The 19,448-nt window shown below is 44.1% G+C and overlaps 1 protein-coding gene across 1 annotated transcript in view; it reads left to right on the top strand.

The window, feature by feature from the left end:
* Positions 1-836: 836 nt before the first annotated feature.
* LOC119239969 (uncharacterized) overlaps positions 837-19,448 on the top strand; it is a 39,330-nt gene continuing 20,718 nt past the window's right edge. The window contains exons 1-2 of the mRNA XM_054693238.1: positions 837-5,311; positions 5,805-5,864. Coding sequence (XP_054549213.1) covers positions 1,320-2,651 — 1,332 coding nt within the window. The 5' untranslated portion in view covers positions 837-1,319 and the 3' untranslated portion in view covers positions 2,652-5,311; positions 5,805-5,864. The remainder of the gene's footprint in view (positions 5,312-5,804; positions 5,865-19,448) is intronic.

A 19,448-nucleotide genomic window follows, 5' to 3' on the forward strand; every position in this document is an offset into this window, starting at 1 on the left:
TAGAGAGGTGTTGAGATTTGCTGTTTAGAAAGATGACTTTGTCATACAGGTGGAGGATGTGCAGAAGGATCTGATATAAGAGAAAAGGAAATTTGTTAATCAGCATTTGTTAAGATAGTCTATTCAACAGGTTAAAGGGACCTGGACCCAGGGAGTGGCAATAGTAGGTAAGAGATAAATTTGAGAAATATTTTGGAAGTAGGATTTTGAAGGATGGTGTATATTTTGGATGGGTGGAGGGACCTGTGAAAGAGAAACAGTTTGGAGAGAGGTCAGGGAAGATAAACCAACCGAATTTGGTTTTAGATTTTTGGTATTTTGAGAACTCTAGGGACATTCACGAGAATATTTTGAAAAGCAGAATGGAATTCAGGATAGTGGTGATCCAAGAGGTAAGTCTGAGTGTTATCAATTTATGGATAATAGTTGAATCCAAAGCTGGATGAGTTTAATTAAATTGATGGGACCTAAGTTCTGGAGGTAATGTACAGCTTGATTACTATAATTAATAACAATGTTTTGAATTGTCAATATTTGAAGTTACAAAGAGGGTACATCTTAAAAATTCCCATTCCCCCCACTTCAAAAAAAAAAAAAGTTATCATCCTAAGAAAAAAAGGTTTTTGTAACTGCATGGTGGAAAAGAGTGACTAGAGATACTGTAGCAAACATTTTACAATCTGTAACATATGTCAGGTCATTTTGTTATTCCCTATACAACTGGAAAAAAATCAATAAAAAATAAAGGGCAAAGAGATCTAACATTAAAGGTGATAATGGAGAGGATATTGTCATGAAAGCCAGGAGCTGAGGAAATTTGATGGCAGGCTGTCCGGAGCCGCCTGGAGCATGCGCCGTGTTGCGCAACACACGTGCCATTAATTAGTTTTCGCTTTACCGTTTTGCCTGCTGAGAAACCACAGGTGTTTCCTATTAATCAAATGAGACTGGGAGGTACGATGGGAGGAGCTACCAGGATATAAGAGGAGAACCACGAGAAGGTCGGAGATTATTGCGAGAGGTTACTGCGAGAGAGGTTATTGCGAGAGGAGCAGAGAGAAGGTCAGGGAAGTAAGAAAGTCAGGGAAAAGAAAGATATGTAAAAGTAGTAAAAGGAAAAATAAAGAAGTAAACGCTAGCGTCAAGTCGTCAAGCCCCTCATTTCAATCCTCAGCCCTTCTCTTCCCGTGCCTCTGAACCCCGCGGGTCGGGACAGGTGGCGCCCAGCGCGGGGCACGAAGAAGAACGAAGGAACCGCTGAAGGACCAGCTGTGGTGAGCCGGCAAGTAAAGTAAAGTAAGGTAAGGTAGCTGGGATTCATGGGCAATTCAATGTCCAAGGGGCAGTTAGTTATTTCCCTGGAAGCTCTTCTAAAAGAGTTTGGGGTTCCTCTCAGTAGAAAAATTCTTAAAGGATTTGTAGAGACCCTTAGTATTACTAGTAAATGGTTTCTGAAGCAGGATCAGGTCGATAGTGAAAATTGGAATAAGGTGAAAGGAGATATTGTCTTGCATCAGCAATTATATGGCCGTGAGTCTCTTCCTTGCACTACTTTGACGGTCTGGGGAGTGGTGGGAGATGCTCTTAATGCCTGTGGTACTGCTGCCATTCAGTTAGCCACTGAGGCTGTCAGGACAGCGAGACAAACGGAGGAAGAAGATAGAAGTTCCATTGTGAGTTCTACATCGGTAAGTCCCCCTTCCTCTACTCAAAAAATACCAACAGCCCCTCCCCTAGATTATTCTACTGATGAGTCGGGAGGAGACGAGGAACAGGATGAGAAAGGCTTCAGTTGTTATAAGCCAAGGAAGCGTAAAAGGAGATGGAAAACACCTGGGGAGCCACCTCCTGCGCCACCTCCTAGAACACTCGACAGGGTTGATCTTCCATTAATGGAAAGACTGTGCTCTATGATGGAAAGAGTCCTGGTTTCCCAGGCTCCTAATTATGCTTACCCAGTCGTGGAAGGGACAGATCCTCAAGGGGTGCTTACTAGAGAACATGTCTCCATCGACACATTCTCTGGTTTTCTTTTCGCCTCTCCACATTGCGGTGAAAAGACTTCTGATGTCCGCTCACATTTGCTACATGCGTTTGCGGTAATGGGCCGCCCACGTGTCATTAACACAGATAACGGTCCTGGTTATACCAGTAAGGCCTTTGCCTCCTTTTGTGCGGTCCATCGCATTGTGCACAAAACAGGAATTCCATACAATCCGCAGGGGCAGGGTATAGTTGAACGTGCTCATGGTTCTCTGAAAACTATGCTTTTAAAACAAACAGGGGGAGAACACTCCCCCAGGGACTGTTTGACTACAGCTCTCTTTACCCTTAATTTTTTGACCCTAGATACCCAGGGGCGGTCAGCTGCTGATCGGCACTGGTCGCCAGACCCTCGGCAGGTCACGATGCTGCAAGCGAGATGGAAGGACCCAGTTAATAATGAGTGGCAACCACCCGCACCAGTACTAATACAGCTGCCCGGCAGCATTTGTCTTTTCCCACAGGATGTGGAAGCGCCCCGATGGGTTCCTGCTCGATTGGTTCAGTTTGTCAATATACCTGACCCTGCTAACATTGATGACACAAGCGTCCCAGATGTTAGTACAATGGGCGATTGTGCATCAGCTGCCGTTTTTGCTCCTCATTGATCATCATGATTCCACTTTTCCGCAAGTATTTGCCACTAATCTTACTATTGGTCTGGCTTCCAAGCCATTGGATAGTGCCCCGTTGGGCCAGGATGAGGTGAAATTATTTAATGGCATTTATTCTGTAAACATTAGTTCTACCATTGAATAATTTGTTAGTATTCAGAATAATAGATTATAGAGTTTGTCTGCTGCTGTCTGTCTGTCCCCTCCTTTCTTTTCTGTCCTCCCCAATAATGCAGGAGATGCCACTGGGTTGAGCTGTTCAGCGGAGACTTGCCCCCTCTCTGCCTCCTGGGCCCGGAGTGCGGAGAGAGCGATGATCGCTGTCTACCTTCTATTTTAGTCATACCCGTGGATGTTTCTGCACATCTTTCTCCTGTTCTACCTAGGAGGAGACGTGATTTTGGCATCACTGCAGCTGTTGTCGCTGTTTCAATAGTGGTGGCCGCGGCTGCCGCCACCATTCGTCACTCAAACTGCTGCAAATGCTGACACTATAAACAATCTAGTTGCCAATGTTTGTTTTTGCGTTACCAACATAGCAAGATATGAATGAACATTTATGAAATGGACTTTTGATGCTTAATTAGCAGATAGCTGATGTAAAAAGAGATACACACTTTTGTTAACTGCTCACATGCATTGTAACTTTTTGTACAGTTTTATTTGTGTAATTCCTGTTATGGTGAAAAATATGTTTATGGAAGAAAATAGGTTAAATAGTGTAATCAGAGGACCTTAGAACCACCAGCTCCTGAACCTGACCTCTCAATTGGCGAGACAGCTCATAACTGTTAACAACACTCGGGTTACCCTGTTACAAGTGAGGATCTCATTGCCTGGTTTAGAGGACTCCTCCCAGAGTTGCTATTTGTGCATTCGGCATATGGTTTCTCCGTCGGCTACGGAGGCGAAACAAAAAACGTGCTATTGCGGTCAGGCAAGTACTTGGCTCCATGGTACTTGACCAGGACTCCCCAGTGGCATCCGGATGGGTCAACTTAGCCCTAGAGAACCTGAGAGCCAAAGACGGGTAAGAGTGTAGCCGTCCAGACCAACCTAAGACAGCGGTCCGGACCAAGTGCGCCGGATTAGCGATGACGGGTAAGGCTGGTCACGGAATATGCCAACCTAAGACAGGCCAGGTGTCTCATTTAAAAGAAAAAAGGGGGAGATGTCCGGAGCCGCCTGGAGCATGCGCCGTGTTGCGCAACACACGTGCCATTAATTAGTTTTCGCTTTACCGTTTTGCCTGCTGAGAAACCACAGGTGTTTCCTATTAATCAAATGAGATTGGGAGGTACGATGGGAGGAGCTACCAGGATATAAGAGGAGAACCACGAGAAGGTCAGGAGGTCATTGCGAGAGGTTATTGCGAGAGAGGTTATTGCGAGAGGAGCAGAGAGAAGGTCAGGGAAGTAAGAAAGTCAGGGAAAAGAAAGATATGTAAAAGTAGTAAAAGGAAAAATAAAGAAGTAAACGCTAGCGTCAAGTCGTCAAGCCCCTCATTTCAATCCTCAGCCCTTCTCTTTTCGTGCCTCTGAACCCCGCGGGTCGGGACAGCAGGCGTGTTCAAATATTGCCAGAAATAAGTGGGAGGAAGTGAAGGCCTGAAAAGTATCATTAGATTTCATAGCATGGCCTCTGGAGAGCCTTGCAGTGGAGGGTCAGTTCTGAGTTGGGGAATAAATGAGAAGTGACAGAGGAGTCTGGCAATCCCATTTTTCTAGAAGGAAAAGCAAAGACGATTTATACTACCTGGGTAAAATGGGCAGGTCATGTCTTTTCCTCCTTTATCAGCTGATAAAACTGAAGCTCTAAAAGGTGGTAATTTGTTCAACATCAACCACTGGTCAGCAGAACCAAAATAAAATTCCTGGTCTCAGACTCCCTTCTACCTGCCACCTGAGAAAAATGAAGGATCAACCAGTTCAGTGGACATCATCACAATCACTTTATGTAAATGTAACTGTGGTTTATTTTTTCCAAAGGCTCAAATGTTATGATGGAGGGATGGTGGGGAATGGGGCAGAATTATTTTCTCTGTTAGACTGAATGTATGCTATGTGGACAGGAAAGCTTCATTGTAAGACTCACTTGGCATGTTTTCTTGGCTGGGTATGAATGTTCTGGCAGTCAATTCAGGTTTTCCTCCTTAGCTGTAGTCCTGGCAGCCTTGTGCTCCTACTGTGATTTCAATTCATGACCTGGACAAGGATGATAAAAAGTAAATTGCATTCTCAGGCATATTCATATTACAGGCCAGCTCCTTAACTGCCAAATATAGCTTGTCATTTGGAGCATGCATCACATAGAAACTGTCTTTCTTCATTAAAGAAATGCATTTTATTTGGTGTATTCTTTAGAGATTAAAGCCACTGCTCTCACAACGATGCACATGCTGTTGGAGGCAGAACAGCCATCTGCACTGATGAGGATTATGTAATGTCCTTTCCTTTCATGGGAAAATGAACCTACCATGCAGACACGAGGAAGCCAGTCCTGCTTCCAGCTCAGGTGCTCATCCTGGGTCGACAACACTGGCTCTCCTTCCTAAGGACCTTTGTAGTGCTTGGAGACAAAGGTCACCTGGGAAACGTGTCTGTCCACCTCATTAAGGATGAAGCAGAGTGCAATTGCATACCTACATACAGCAGGTGGGTAAACCTGATGTAAAGATGGCCTTTTTGTCATAATTACTGCATCCAAATATCTATTCCTCTTGTAGCTGGTTTTTCTGTAAGAAAAAGTATGTTAAAGAATGGCCTTTTTTGAAAGGTTTTAGGTTGTTAAGAGTAGAAATCCTGTCTTATATATATTTTTTCCTAATAATATCATTATATATTATATTCATTATATCTCTTAGAATAATAAATGTTATGAGTTAATTCTTACTGCTTGTTTAGCATATAATCATGCCATTGAATAACTGCTGATTTATTTCATTCCATACTATATTTCTTTAGTAACTTAACTGCAGTTTTTGAGTTGAACTAAAGCTTACTAATAGAAGCAGTAGTGACAAGCTTTAAGGAAAGCTGCCTCCAAGGGGTTGTTGGCTAAAGAGCTATGCTGCATATGATGTATCTAGGAAAAAACAACCACAAAAATTAGTGTTTCACTTCAATTTTTTTTTTTTTGGCCTGACAGTTGGATTTACTATCCAGTTACATCTGAGCCTGGTAGGAGACACAGGTGCAAATCAAATAGGTATTTATGAGCTTTGTTTATTTTGTAAGCAGTTGTTTAATGCCTTTATGCAGTAGGAACCTGGCAATGCTAAGAATTGCTCCCCCCTTTTTGCATGCAGTTCTAGCCAGTCTATCCCAATCTCCACCCACCCCTTTGCATCACTGCATATTAGGAGGAAATGAATCTAATATTCAAAAACCCTTAAGTGGAGTCCATGGAAGTTTGTAATTTTTTATGAGAGCATAACTCATAAAAGAAGCTCTAAGCCCTAAGCATAACTCAGAAGAAGCCCTTCTTCTGGCCTCAGCCTCGTGACAAATACTCCCATCTATAGTTGGCTGGTCACCTGTCAGCCTTCTGGCCTGCCCACACTGAGCAAACAGAACGCGAGTTCAGACAGCTAATGAAGCAGAAACCCTAGTTGGAATGGAGGTGCTTGAGCACTCAGGAAGTAAAAGCACCTCTTGGTTCCTTACTTCACAGCTGCCTTCAAACTGCACTCAGAATCTTCATAAGCTGCACATGCAGACAAAGAATATTAATTGACCAAGCATGTTCACAGATCTTATTGGGCAACATGGTTTGCATCCTGATTTCCATTCAATGCCAGGAAATGTAGGAAAGCTACATCTTTAACAACAGAGGCAAATTTTGCTGTCTCACAAAGTGAAGGATGCTACTATTTTAAGGAACAAATATGAAGGCAATAGTCCAGTCTTAATTAGGTAAGTTGGACTCAGAACTTAGCACTGTACCTGGCATATGACAGATGCTTGGTAAAGAACTACTTTTCAGTCAATGGATGGTACACCTTGCTTGCTTTATTTCCCATCTCTGATTCCCAACACACACACCAGATTTTTTACTTAAGAAAAAATGAATGCACTTGAGCATCATTTTCATGGCCTTTGTTATGCTATCCAATTTTAGTTTCTTGGAGCATCTAACTAGCCAAAGATTAATAAAGGAGAAAAACAATAGGTTAATTTACCTTGCAGTGTCTGTACTTAGTTTATAAGTTCAAGTTGGTTACTCACACAGAGCAAAGATAAAAAGGAATCTTAATGCTGAGACTCCATTTCTGGCTCTTTCTTCTCTATTCTCTAAGAAGAATTATGAAAATCCTAAAGGAGGGCCTCCCCTGGTGGCACAGGTGGTTGAGTGCAGCATTGGTTTGATCCCGGTGGGCTGGCGAGGGTCCCACATGGCGCAGCAGACCTCTCCTGTCCCACCTGCTGCTCCCCTCAGCAGTGTATTTTGTCAGTCTGCCTGTTCTGTTCCCCACTCTGTCTCTAGTGAATTCTCTTACCCTCCCATGCATCTGGCCTGTACCCTGGCTCTTGTGTAAATAAATCTTAAAAAAAAAAATCTCTAAAAAACAAAAAAGACAATCCTAAAGGACTTCTGGACACCTGGTAGCTAAGATCAAACAAAACAGAGTGAAATGTCTCTTTACTCTTGGAATGAACCATCAATTTATTTTCCAAATATAATAAGCAGTTGAGTTGGGCATATGCTGTTGCCTCTGAATTTCAGCTAAAATCTCAAAACTAAGGATGATAGGGGAGCTGTACCCACACTTTCTGAGAGGACATACTAGACTCATCCAGGCAGGACCTATGCAAAGATAGCAGAAAGGTATCGGTCACTAACCTCCAGTCTGCATAGGAGGTGAGTGGGAGTGTCTCAAAAGGGAGTTGTAAGGACAGAGAAGGTTTTGTCTTCATCTTTTCCCCCTTCTAACCAAGTGATAGAAGGTTTCAAGGAAATACAATAGCTCACAGAGATTGAACTTGCAAGAAGGAACATTGGAAAATGCCAAAAGGAAACCAGTATCTCACTCACTGGCTACAGGCTTAATTAGCTGCAGAAACTCCTATGTCTGTCCTGGCATGAGTGTTGACTTGGGGCATGGTGAGAGCACTTGGAAAATGCCAGTCATGAACCCTATGAATTTGAGGACACATTTTAATTTGAGACTAGTGATTGTCTCCTGCCTGGAAAATCTGGAAGAGAGAAAGTGGCTGGAACTGCCTGCACTAGGGCAGCAGAACACGAAAGCCACCTGTTCTGGAAGAAAGAAGGTGTGAGGGAAGAGTGACAGTCTAGCTCAGGTGGCTGTCATGGGAGACCCTATCCTGCTCATACTGGCTGCCAGCTGGGGTGAGGTGTCCCGGCAGAAAGGGTCTTTAGCTATCTGGGCTGGCTGGGTTTGAGGAGGTTGGGGACATTGGTCAGGGTTGAGTGATAGAGACAATCCATATCAGGGACAGGGACAGGCCAAATTGCCCAGAGAGTGCTTTCTCAGGGAGAACCTGCAAGTGTGGCCCCATGAAAAAACAACAACAAAACGGCTTCTTTCTCCAGATCTATCATAACCCAGGTCACCAGTAAGCAGATATGACAGCCCTCATCATTTATGTCTTGCCCTTTTTTCCCCATGCCTGGCCATCAAGTAGGTTGAGGAGCTCTGAGGTCTGCCTGATCTGTAATTAAGGCGCAGGAAAGAAAAATTGAACTGAGTCGCTTGATGACAGCAGGAGGAGAAAAGGAAAGCTTCTCCCCTAGCTTGGGAAGTTTTGAACCATTATTGTTTTAAATGGACTTTCTGTCCCATTGTCTTTCTCTTCTCCTCTGGGAGTCTTTTGTTGCGTTTCTCTTGCTGGTCCTATAAGCCCTGTAGGCTTCTTTTATCCTTTTGCTCTTTGGTTCTCTGCATAAATTCAAATGCTCTGTCTTTTCTCTTGTCTCAGGATGTCAATGTTAAGAATTCAAGTCTACTTATACCCATGTACTAAATCTAGATGCCAAAGCGGGAAGCAGCCATTTATCCACACGGATGACTGAAAACATGTTGGTTTATCGAGTTGTCGTAACATTGACTCAGAGTTCCTCCCAGTCTTTTTTTTTTCCTCTCTTACTCCTCTGGACTTGATATAAGGAGAGATCTAGGAGAGGAGAGGCTGCCTTTGGGTGGTATGATGCAGTGTCTGTCTGATGAGACCATCTAATGTAAAGAGATATAGAGGGTGTCGTCTGGTCCTGCTATGAGGGTAGATGTTCTCAGGAGAACCACTGATGAGGATGAGGGAGGAGTTGGGGGAGAGTAAGTGGCGTATCGTCCCCTAGTTGGATCTTTGCCTACAAGGTGAGCCCCTGCTCTGCCTTTGTATGGCCACAGCATGAGGGAAAGAGAATCAGGAATGGCATCACTGTGTTCGGGGGACTGATGGAACCCAGGCAAAGATGGGAGCCAAGCTCGTCCACTCCCTGGAGGTGCCGAGGATGAATCCCACATGCACTGGTGGTCACCACATTTCCCCATAATGGTGGCACCTGCTCGGGGTGCTGGGAGAGGCCCTCATAACAGAGCAGGTTGCAGTGACCACTAGCTCATGGGCATCCCACAGTGTAAGCCCTGGATGTCCCTGGAATTCACTGTCACTTTGCTCAGTCAAGAAAGAAGGTAGCTGTTCTCCTCTTCTTCTTTCCTACCTTGACAGGGAAGTGTAAGGCAATGTGTGAGGGCCACGATGCCCCAGCCCACCCCACTCTACCCCACCCCAACCCAAGTTTCTAGAAACAGAGGTCATCCCAAGTTAGCACTGAGGAGAGATTGGGGGGATGGGGTAAAGAAAGGGCTTTGCATCATACATGAAATTAAAGTTTAAACACGAACAGGCCTGATGTCGACACTTGGGAAATGTCTCAACTAAGACATTTTTAAAAATCGAAAGTGACTAAAACATTATGGAACTTAGTGAAGAGGCAGATGGGTTTGACGTACTATCTCTGGGTGATAGTTATTGGGAAATAAGTTCCTTTTTTATACCAATAATTGAAGCTCCCCACTAACCTGGTTGCACCCTTTGACATCCATCTCCAAAGGAAGCCGCCCTGGTTTCCAGGGCGGAAGCCCTTTCTTCCCCTCACTGATCTTAAAAACAATTGCTCATGGGTGACAAGCTCAGCTTTTCAGGGGCAGTCTTGAAAAGGTACTCATTAGCAGTTGATATTTAATGCAAGTGCTTTCTAATGTAACTTCATTTAGAGCTATTTTTATTTCATGAACCTTGGAAAGCTGTAATGAAGCAATACACCCCTGTGGTTTTCTCACATTTCTTGCCACAGAGAAATAATACAGAGCTGTGACACCAGCGAGCTGGGCAAAGACATGGGAAAATGGGCTGTCATTGGAGACAGTCAGTGGGGCCATTTAACCTCACATAAGAAAGAATTAGTTCAAAAGGGTGAATGTTTGAGGACTAAATTTAGGCAGATGGAAGCTGGGGGCTGGCTCCACCTTCAGGGTGGGCGTGGTGGGGGTGAAGTCTAATGAGAAGATGAGGCTTGGGCGGGTTGAGATGCCTGAAGTCAGCTGGGACATAGGGTGTGCTGTGGTGTGCCCAGAGAATTTTCTATAGAAAGGTGTGTGTTCTACTTGTTGTCCACTTACTGGGGCTGGAATCCTGGTCAATTATTTTAGTGAGTTGGGGAGTAAATGGAGTGGTCCCGTTCCACATGTAGAAGTGTGAGGAGCCCTTGAAGCCCCTCTTTACTGTAACTATTGTCTGATGAAGAAGGAGTGGTGCATTGATATAGAAATAGGGGATGATATTAATGATTGCTATAATGCAACAGTAAATACAACAGCAGAAACCAAAATTAAATAGTAAGATTGAAACATGTAAAATGAAAAATAGCAATTTCTTTTAGATGTGATATTGTGAGGAAACTGTGCACAATTATTTTTTTTACTTCATTTTCCCCCAACAATTTGCATGCATTTATTTGCTATCAGTAAAATTATTTCTCAAAAAACAAACAAAATTCTAAAATCAAGTTGTGGGCAGGGCCATGCTTGCTCCCTCAGAAGGTCCTGAAGAAAATCCTTTCTCTTTTCCAGCTTCTGGTGACTCCAGATGTTCCTTGGCTTGTGGCTACATCTCCCCTATCTCTGCTTATGTCTTCATATCATCTTGTCACTTCCTTGTTACTTTAAGGATTCTTATCATAGGTGCAGGACTCCCCTAGGTAATTCCAGTATGATCTCAAGATCCTGAGCTTAATTACTTTGGAAAAGACCCTTTTTTCCAAGGTCACTTTCATAGGTAACAGAGGCTTGGGCATGGACATATCCTTTTGGGGGTCAACATTCAACTCACTGTAGGGACTAACAGTCCCAAGTCCTTGAGGTTGTCTCCCCCAAACCTCTAAGTAGCCCTTCTATGTATCATTCCTATAACATGCCTCATGCTATTTGTATCTTTGTTTCACTGTTTTCAGAGATGTTTTGCATTTCCAGAGTATGCAAGGACTTTTTCTCTGTCATTTTTGCTTCCTGCCCCCACCTCCAGTGTCCCCACACAATATATGGTTTCAACACACCTGCACTCAGCTACAGGTTCAGAATCATGTCCATTCCACCCACTTTTGGAGTATGAAAATGACCATTTTTGAAACTAAAATGAAGAAAGCACAATAAATATATGAAATTGCTCATCTGTGGAAATATTTTCAGGAGGAAATAATTTGGATGAGTGTTCCTGATAAGATTAGGGAATTTCATAGCTCCTAGCCATAGACCCATGGCGCTCACCTCCCCCTATAAAAGAAGACATCAATTTAAAATGTAACTAATGAAAGATAGGCTGTCATCTTGGAAATAGTGACATGTTCATCTTGCGGGTATGTTGTAATGACAGAAATCTTTGGTAGCTAGGAAGGAACGTTGAAAAAGCAAGTGTTTGGGAAGAATTTGTGATTACTAATTTGTCATTGTCAGAGGCACAGAGACAGGATGTCTGGCTGACCATAGCTTTCTAGTTACATTACAGTTGCACTAACCAGTGGAGTAGGGATAAGACCTCAAACGTCACCTGAGTTCTTTGGGTCATTTGCTTGCCACCAATCTTCTGGTGACAAGCTGGTTCCTCAGGTAATTTGACAGTCCCAGGTGAAGTGACAGGGTGGAGGGAGGCCATGCACAGTAGACTCGAGCATGCCAGTAAGGGCTGTGTGCTGTCTGAGCTGAATCACAGCAGTGTCCTATGAGCTTGGATAGGAAGAGCCAAACACCTGGAATATCACTGATCCCCAGGTGAACAAGGAAAATGAGCATAACTTGCCAGATTAGATCCTAATTCTCTTGGTTGTCCTTCTGTGAGCAGGCTTGGTCTTAGATGGCCATCTCTTTTGTATCTACCCCTGAGCATTTCTTTTATGAGAGTGCTTGGGTAGCAAGGCAGCTAGAGGAAGTAACCGCTCTTTCATAAGATCTAGCTTTCAAAATTTACTCGGCTGCTGAGAAAGGAGTTGTCAAGTCCAAGGAAGGAGAGAGAAGCATATCAGGAGAGGACACAGTATTTTACATGGCAAAATTTTGGGGGCTGTTTTCCAATGTTGCTTGATGATTGTACATCCTTCTGCTAAAGACCTGGAGATTATCTGCAAATAAATCAGACTAGAGACAATAATGCAACACAGATGCGAGACTCACAAATGAGCATTTATGCCAGCATGAGCCGCAGGATCTCTTAAATTTTCTTTAAGAAGCTTAGATGCCTTCATTCAGTGGAGCCCTAGTAGCAATAAGGAAAATGTTCTTGGATTTATAGTTACTTTTCATCTACTTAAAAAGCCTGGGGAGAAATATATAAAAAAAGGAAAGCAAACGCACTTGGCTCTGAAACAGCCACTCTACTTGGAAGCAGATGCACATTCGATCGCAGACTTTGTTTTCTCCCCCAATTAGTCTCCAAATGAGGAACTCACAATTTCCATTTGCATGGTTCGTTTTGTTTCCCAATGAAGTAAATGATTATTTCTTGGTTCAAAGAAAGTCTTTTCAAGGACACCAGAGATGGATAGCAGTCCAATCCTTTAAAAATGAAGAACTTTTTTTTCTAGTAATAAAATCTACATTTTGGACTGAGATTCCAAGGTATGTGTTTATTTTCCTTAATAATCCAGGTGTAGGGCCTCCCCGGTAGCACAGCGGTTGAGCTCTGGGTTGCGAAGCTGCCCGCAGCCTCTGCAGTGCCGGTTCGATCCCCGGCTGCTCCCCGGCCACCGGAGGAGGGTCCCGCATGGTGCGCAGACCTCTCCTGCCGCCCGCTGCTCCCCTCAGCAGTGTACTTCGGTCCTTCTGCCTGCTCTGCTCCCCGCTCTGGCTCTGGTAAATTCTCTCACCCTCCCGCACTTCTGACTGCACCCAGTGCTTGTATAAATAAATAAATAAAAATAAATCTTAAAAAAAAAAAAACAAACAGAAAAAACCAATCCAGGTATATAGATTCATTGGTCATGTGCCTCTCAGGAAAATGGATGGGGGGCCTGGAGGTCTCTCCAGTGGTCAACTAGAACCCAAGGGCTGTCAATCACAGGCGTGATGAAACCTGCACAGAGGAAGGAGTCGGGCTGGTCACATTCTCTCTGGAACTCAAATGGGGGCTCACAGAGCTCATCAGGCAGTCAGTAGCGGAAATTGAGGCTGGTGAGAAATATGACAGAAAGAGTCAATTAAAGGATTATGAGTAGTAGTAGCCAAGCTTGCAAATAAGTAATAAAAATTGTTCATAGCAAAAGCTATACAGGATTCAGGGCAAGAAATCAGTTGGGAGTGGGAAAGGAACTTGTGAAGAAGAGTAGAATTATGTTAAGGGTGGGACATGACCGTAAAGATTCTTGAATATCATGGCCTTTGGTTCCAAATTATCTTCCATTTTCATACTTCAAGATGCCCCTTGCCTCTGCTAGAGAACCTCCTTTGCTTAGAATCTGTTCACTTTTATTGCTAGATTTCAGTCTCCTAGTTCCATGTTACAGAACCCTGGATTTAAGGTCACTACTTGGGCCCGGATTTGTTTATTCTAAATCATGAATGGAATATACTGGCTCAGGTACCCAGTGAGCCCATAGGCGGGACAGCATCATTGGGAGTTTTCAATGTGAGCTGCACCATCTCAGCTAATCTCTCACTGGACCCTCTCTGTGGGCTACCTTCATCCTTAGCAGGACTCACCTCTGTTGGTAATATGGCTGACAGAAATTCCTGGGGCTGCATGCTTTGTGTGCAGGAGAAAGAATGTCTCTGTCCTAGCTTCTGAAATGAATTCTGGAGTTCAATCTGATTTGCCAACTTGGGTCATGAACAAGTGACTGTTGGGGAACAACCAGTCACACCTTTGCTGTAGGGGCTATGAAATAGCTTCTGAGGAAGAAGCTGGGACCTTTATTCCACCCTTATTCATTACAGACTTTTACATACTGAAAACCATCAGTGTCTTTCTGTGGCAAGGAATAGAAAAAGGTTTTCCTCTTGCCCTGGGGGTCCTACACAGCCTGGCCTGTATGTGTTCCCAACCATGTCTTGAATCCCTCTCTCTTCTCTTCCCTTTGCACAAATCCACATTGGAATTTTAATTCCTCAAAAGGTCCTAAATCTTTCCCACCTCAAGGTCATTATACTCACTGCTGGAACATGCTCTGCTTGGAACTTTCTTCATCCACTTTTCATCTGGCTGTCAGTGAACCAAGATTGTTATTTAAAATGAAGACAAGTTGCCGCGGACCAACCCAGCGGCGGCGGGGAGATTGAGACAATCTCAGGGTTTGAGCGAGAATGAGCAAAGAGTGGTCGAAGGAATTAAGGCGAGGGACAAAGAAATGACACACAGACACACTCAAGAGAGAGTGAAAATCTGAGTGCGATTTATTGGAATCAGTCTTCTCCTTTTATACAGTTTTACAGTAATTACTTCATTATATTTCGCACAGTATGTGGTTAATCATTTATCAAGGTATACGTGAATGCAGTGACACATAACATTACATTTTGCTTATTATTTATCAAGAAATCAAGAACAAATCAAGAACATTTCATATTTTACCCCCCTCGATGGAGGCTTGTTCTAGATCTTCTGATTCATTGTCATGATTATACTTTATCATAATCCTATTTTTGTATGTCCTACTTTTACTTATTATTCTCACAATTCTATTAAGCTACATTGTTTACTACAAGTAATAGAACCTGTTTCCCATAATTGCATTCCTTCACTATGTGCCTAGTAACTGGTAATGATTAACAACATGTCTTGGTGGTGCCTCAGCAACTCCCAGGCCTGTTTGTTCCAGTTATTTTCCATAGATGAAAAGGTGGGAACCATTAAATCCCCTCGGGGACTGCGCCTGTCTTAGGTTGTCAGAACTTGCTTTCTGATCTTACCCGTCATTGACTGTCCAGTCCAGCACGCAGGGGCACAGGGATAATTGTGCCAGAACAGCACAGCCACCCAATATTAATGCGAAATTGTGGCAATAGTAACATTACTCTCAGGAGCCGCCACAACAAGTGTCTTAAAGGAAAAGTATATAGAGCTATGGGAAAATAAGCAGACCTAATTTATATGAGGGAGGAGATAGGTAGACCTTCCAAACTGAGAAATGAAGGATGATCAGCTCTCATTTGCTTAAATCTGATTCTCTTGCAAGTCAGAGGTCTAGGAGGCAAGGGCCAGCCTTGGTTGATTCATTGCATTATTCATGGTGCATAGGACAGCGCTGACCCCAGCAGACAGTCTACATTAGGGGGTCAAATAAGTGAATCTTCGGCATGCTCCCATGAGATCAGTGTTACTGTTCCCATATATCAATGAGAACCCCAGGACTGAGAATGGTGAAGTTACTTGCCTGCTGCCAGCAGGTAATCTGGCCAGGGTTACAACCCAACAGCAACTTGGAGGCCCCCATCTCTGCTGGGGGGCCTCCTATAGAGAAAATATAGGTGGATTTCTGCTTTGGGTCTGAGAGGCTAAGCAGAGCACCCTGACCTCCATGTAAATTTTTCTCAATTTCCCAGTCCTGCCTCTAAGCCTTTTCCTTTTACCTGGAGACTATGCCCTTTTCTCATGTCTGTTCAAACCTTCCACACGGTTCAGAGACCACATTGAAAAAATCAAATGCATTTTAAACTGTTTGTACATTTGTTATAATACACCAGTGGCCTTGGGGTCTCTGTCCTGTCTGTTAATTCCCTCTGAGAGATGGGGGTTACATCATATTTGTACTTGCAACTATTAAAGCTTTTTGCATGCCTTGTGTATAGTTGTTGCTCATCAAAAATTATGCATTTTGATTTTGAAACCTCACATCATGCTATCTTTCACAGATGTGTTTCTCCCTCAAAAGCGAGTAAGCCCCACAGTATCTCTCTTACTCACTGAAGGGTGTGGACTGGAAGGAAGCCTGCTGGCCTTCTAGGCTTACCTCTTTGCTGACCAGGCAAGTCATTTAATCTCTCAGAATTCCCTCCCCCCTTTATTTTTACTTGGAAAATATAGGACCATATACAAATTAAATTTAGATATTTATGTATATAAATATTTATGTATATAAATATCTAAATGTAATTATTATAAAGCTTGAAATTTACCTCTTGAGGGTCTTGGGAATTGTAGAGGCAGGAAGGCACAGTGCAGGATCTCTATGACCCGAGCAGATGGGTAAAGGAGGAGTCCTGGAGAGCCTCGGTGGCTTTTATTGAGTTTACCAGGTACATGGCAGGCAGCGGGGCTGGGGGGCCAGGAGGCTGGCAGGCCTCCCAGCCCACAGCAAGTCTTCACTCTTTTTGGGCTCTCCAGCATTCTTGTCCTTTCATTCTCTCTTTCTTGTTCTGGTGGTTCCATTCTGTGACACTGCCCTTATAAGCCCAGTCTCAGCCCAGGTATACCCCACCTATTTATGCCCACACCCCACTCCAGGTGCCCGCCATCAGGCATGCATTCAGGACCACAGGGTCATTAATGTTAATGGCAGGAGGGCAGAAAAGCCTGATACTTTTTGACTCATTCTGCAGGAATGTTGGCTGGTCAAACATGTTGCACCAACTGCCTGGTCCGATGGCTTCCTTCCATTACTTTCCTTGTTTAGCACTTCAGCTTATGAGTGTGTGGCTAATGGTTTGTCAGATAAATATGCACAAGAGAGAGAAATAGAGAAAAACATATTACCTTCCGATATTGCCTGTAATAACTTATACAAACTCTTTCATGATCCGTTTATTCCACTCTCGATCACTAGGCTGCAAACCAAGAACCCAGACAAGCTGGGACCTGACCGCCTATTTCTTGAGCTTCTCTCTTAGAAGCAGCCTAACATACTGCAGGGAAAAGAGTTAATCAGGCTTTTTTTCTGCCTTCCCGATGCCAACCTCTTGGCAGTCACCTGTAGTCTTGCTTTCCTTCCAGGTTTCATTGCCCACATGTGATACTGTGTTGGTGCCAAGAGGCACTTGGGAGCTGGGGGGCATGCACGGACAGTTGGGGCTGAGAGACGTGGGAGTGGGGCATGCATGTCTATGATTATGGACACTTGGACCTAGTGAGCATGGGGCACACGCACATGAAAATACAGATGCCTGGGTCGAGGAGCAAGGGATGAAAGGGGCTCCTCATCTCAGGCGTTGGTGATGGCTGCGTCACTCTGAGGCTAGGGGCTCAGTTGCTAACTCCGTGCCTCTTAGTCTGCCTGTGCCTGGCCCCTGCTTCAGGATTAGAGGCATGTTAGAGATACCAAAGTCTCTAAAATTTCTTTTCATCTGTGAGAATCAACAATGAACCTACCCGGCCTGGGATGGTTGCACAAAACACACACACACATGCACACACACATCATGAATGGCCAGACCACAGTGTGAGTTCCTGGTGACTTGAGGCTCAGGAAGTGGGTTTGGGACCCCACATCCTCTGTGTTTTCTTTCCTCTCTGGAACTCTGTGCCTCACTGGGCAAGACCATGGTCCAGAAAGGAGCTTCTATTTGTTTCTCTAGAAAACAGTCTTCTTTTCTGGTCTTGCATGGAGCTTGACTGAAAAATGTCCTGACTGTATTCACCTCATCTCCAGAGACAGAGACAGAGCATCATTAACCCTTGAATGGCAGTGTGTCTGACACAGGTTCTTCAGATCTCTCTCTCTTTTTTTTAAAGATTTATTTATTTATGCATACAAGAACTGGGGTACAGCCAGAGGTCTGGAGGGGGGTGAGAGGATTCACCAGAGACAGAATGGGGAACAGAATACGTGGATTGACTGAAATACACTGCTGAGGGGAGCAGCAGGAGAGTGAGTCAGGAGAAGTCTACTGCACCATGTGGGTATCTCCCTGCCTGGGGATCGAACTTGTGCTGCAGTGGCTGCAGATAGCTTCATAGGTTGTGTCTTAACCCCTTGTGCCATCAGGGAGGCCCTTCTTCAGGTCTCTTAAGGATCAATCTGACCAGTTCTATTAGTCAAAGAGGAGTAAAGCTTTGCAGATGACTGTCATTTATTTTATAGGCCTTTGTTATACTTGTCATTCAGAGAAGAAAGAAATCCCTGGTGAAACTTCCATAATATCGAGCTTGAATGACTCATATTCCTGCCTAATGATTATAAAGCTTTTTGGTAGAATTCTGTCTGGTCCTAATTGAAGTTTATAGAACCTTCACTTTCAAATGCAATAAACCTGTCATCACCAGGGAATCAGCTTACACCTGAGGATACAGTCTGATGGGATAATGTAGGGCTGATATCCTGATAAAGAGGCTGTGAGTGACAGCCACACTGATGTCAGCTCCAGCAAGCAGAGACCACTGTTCCTGTGGGGAGGTCCGCAGCGCGTGCCCAAGATCAGAGTGAGGCAGGGAGGGGAAGGAAGTTGGGGCCAACCTCTCAGGATATCACAAACCCTCCAATCCCCAAACTTGTCTCCTCGCCTTGTCCCCAAGTTTCATCACAAGTGGGTTTGAATCCCCCAGTGAATGTTAATTATGGGAGTCTAGAAAATGGAAGCTTGAAAAGTTAATACAATGTTTGTTGCAGTATTTATTATAAACTATGTAAACAACCTAAGTACAACAAAACAGATGAGTTGTTCAAGAAGATGTGGTGTATATACACAATGGAATACTACTCAGCAATCCAAAAAGATAAACTCATGCCATATGTGGCTACAGGGATGGAACTTGGCTAATGCTGAGTGAAATAAGTCAGGAGAGAGATAAATACCAGATGGTGTCTGTAAGGTAAATGGAAATTATTGGGTTTTTCATGCCCTCCCACCATTAGCATCAATGATCTACACCTGTAGTCTTACACGTGTGCTTGATGGCAGCACCTGGAGCATGGTGTGGGCATGCGTAAGTGGCACCCCTGAGCTGAGAGACAGCATATAAGGGCAGAGCGACAGAGGTGCGGCAGAGACAGAGGTGCAGCAGAAAGAACAGGATGCAGCAGTAGAGACCAGCAAAGAGACCAGCGGAGAGACCAGGAGAGAATGCAAATGCCAGAGAGCCCAGAAAGAGTGAAGATTCACCAGGGACTAGGAGGCCTGCCAGCCTCCTGGCCCCCAGCCCCCGCCCCCTGCCGCCGCCTGCCCTGTACCTGGTTGCCTCACTACAGATGGTATTGAAAGATCATTAAAAGCCTGAAAAAGGGCTCGAGGGCTCTTCCTTTACCCATCTGCCCAGATCACAGAAAACCTGCCCTGTGCCTTGCTGGCACTACAGTGTCACTAATATGTGTAACATAAAGTAAATAAATTAATAGTTACATATAAACAAG

This window comes from Talpa occidentalis, unplaced genomic scaffold (assembly GCF_014898055.3).
Source record: "Talpa occidentalis isolate TD23 unplaced genomic scaffold, MPIMG_talOcc4v2.1 talOcc4.12, whole genome shotgun sequence".
NCBI classification, from domain to species: domain Eukaryota; kingdom Metazoa; phylum Chordata; class Mammalia; order Eulipotyphla; family Talpidae; genus Talpa; species Talpa occidentalis.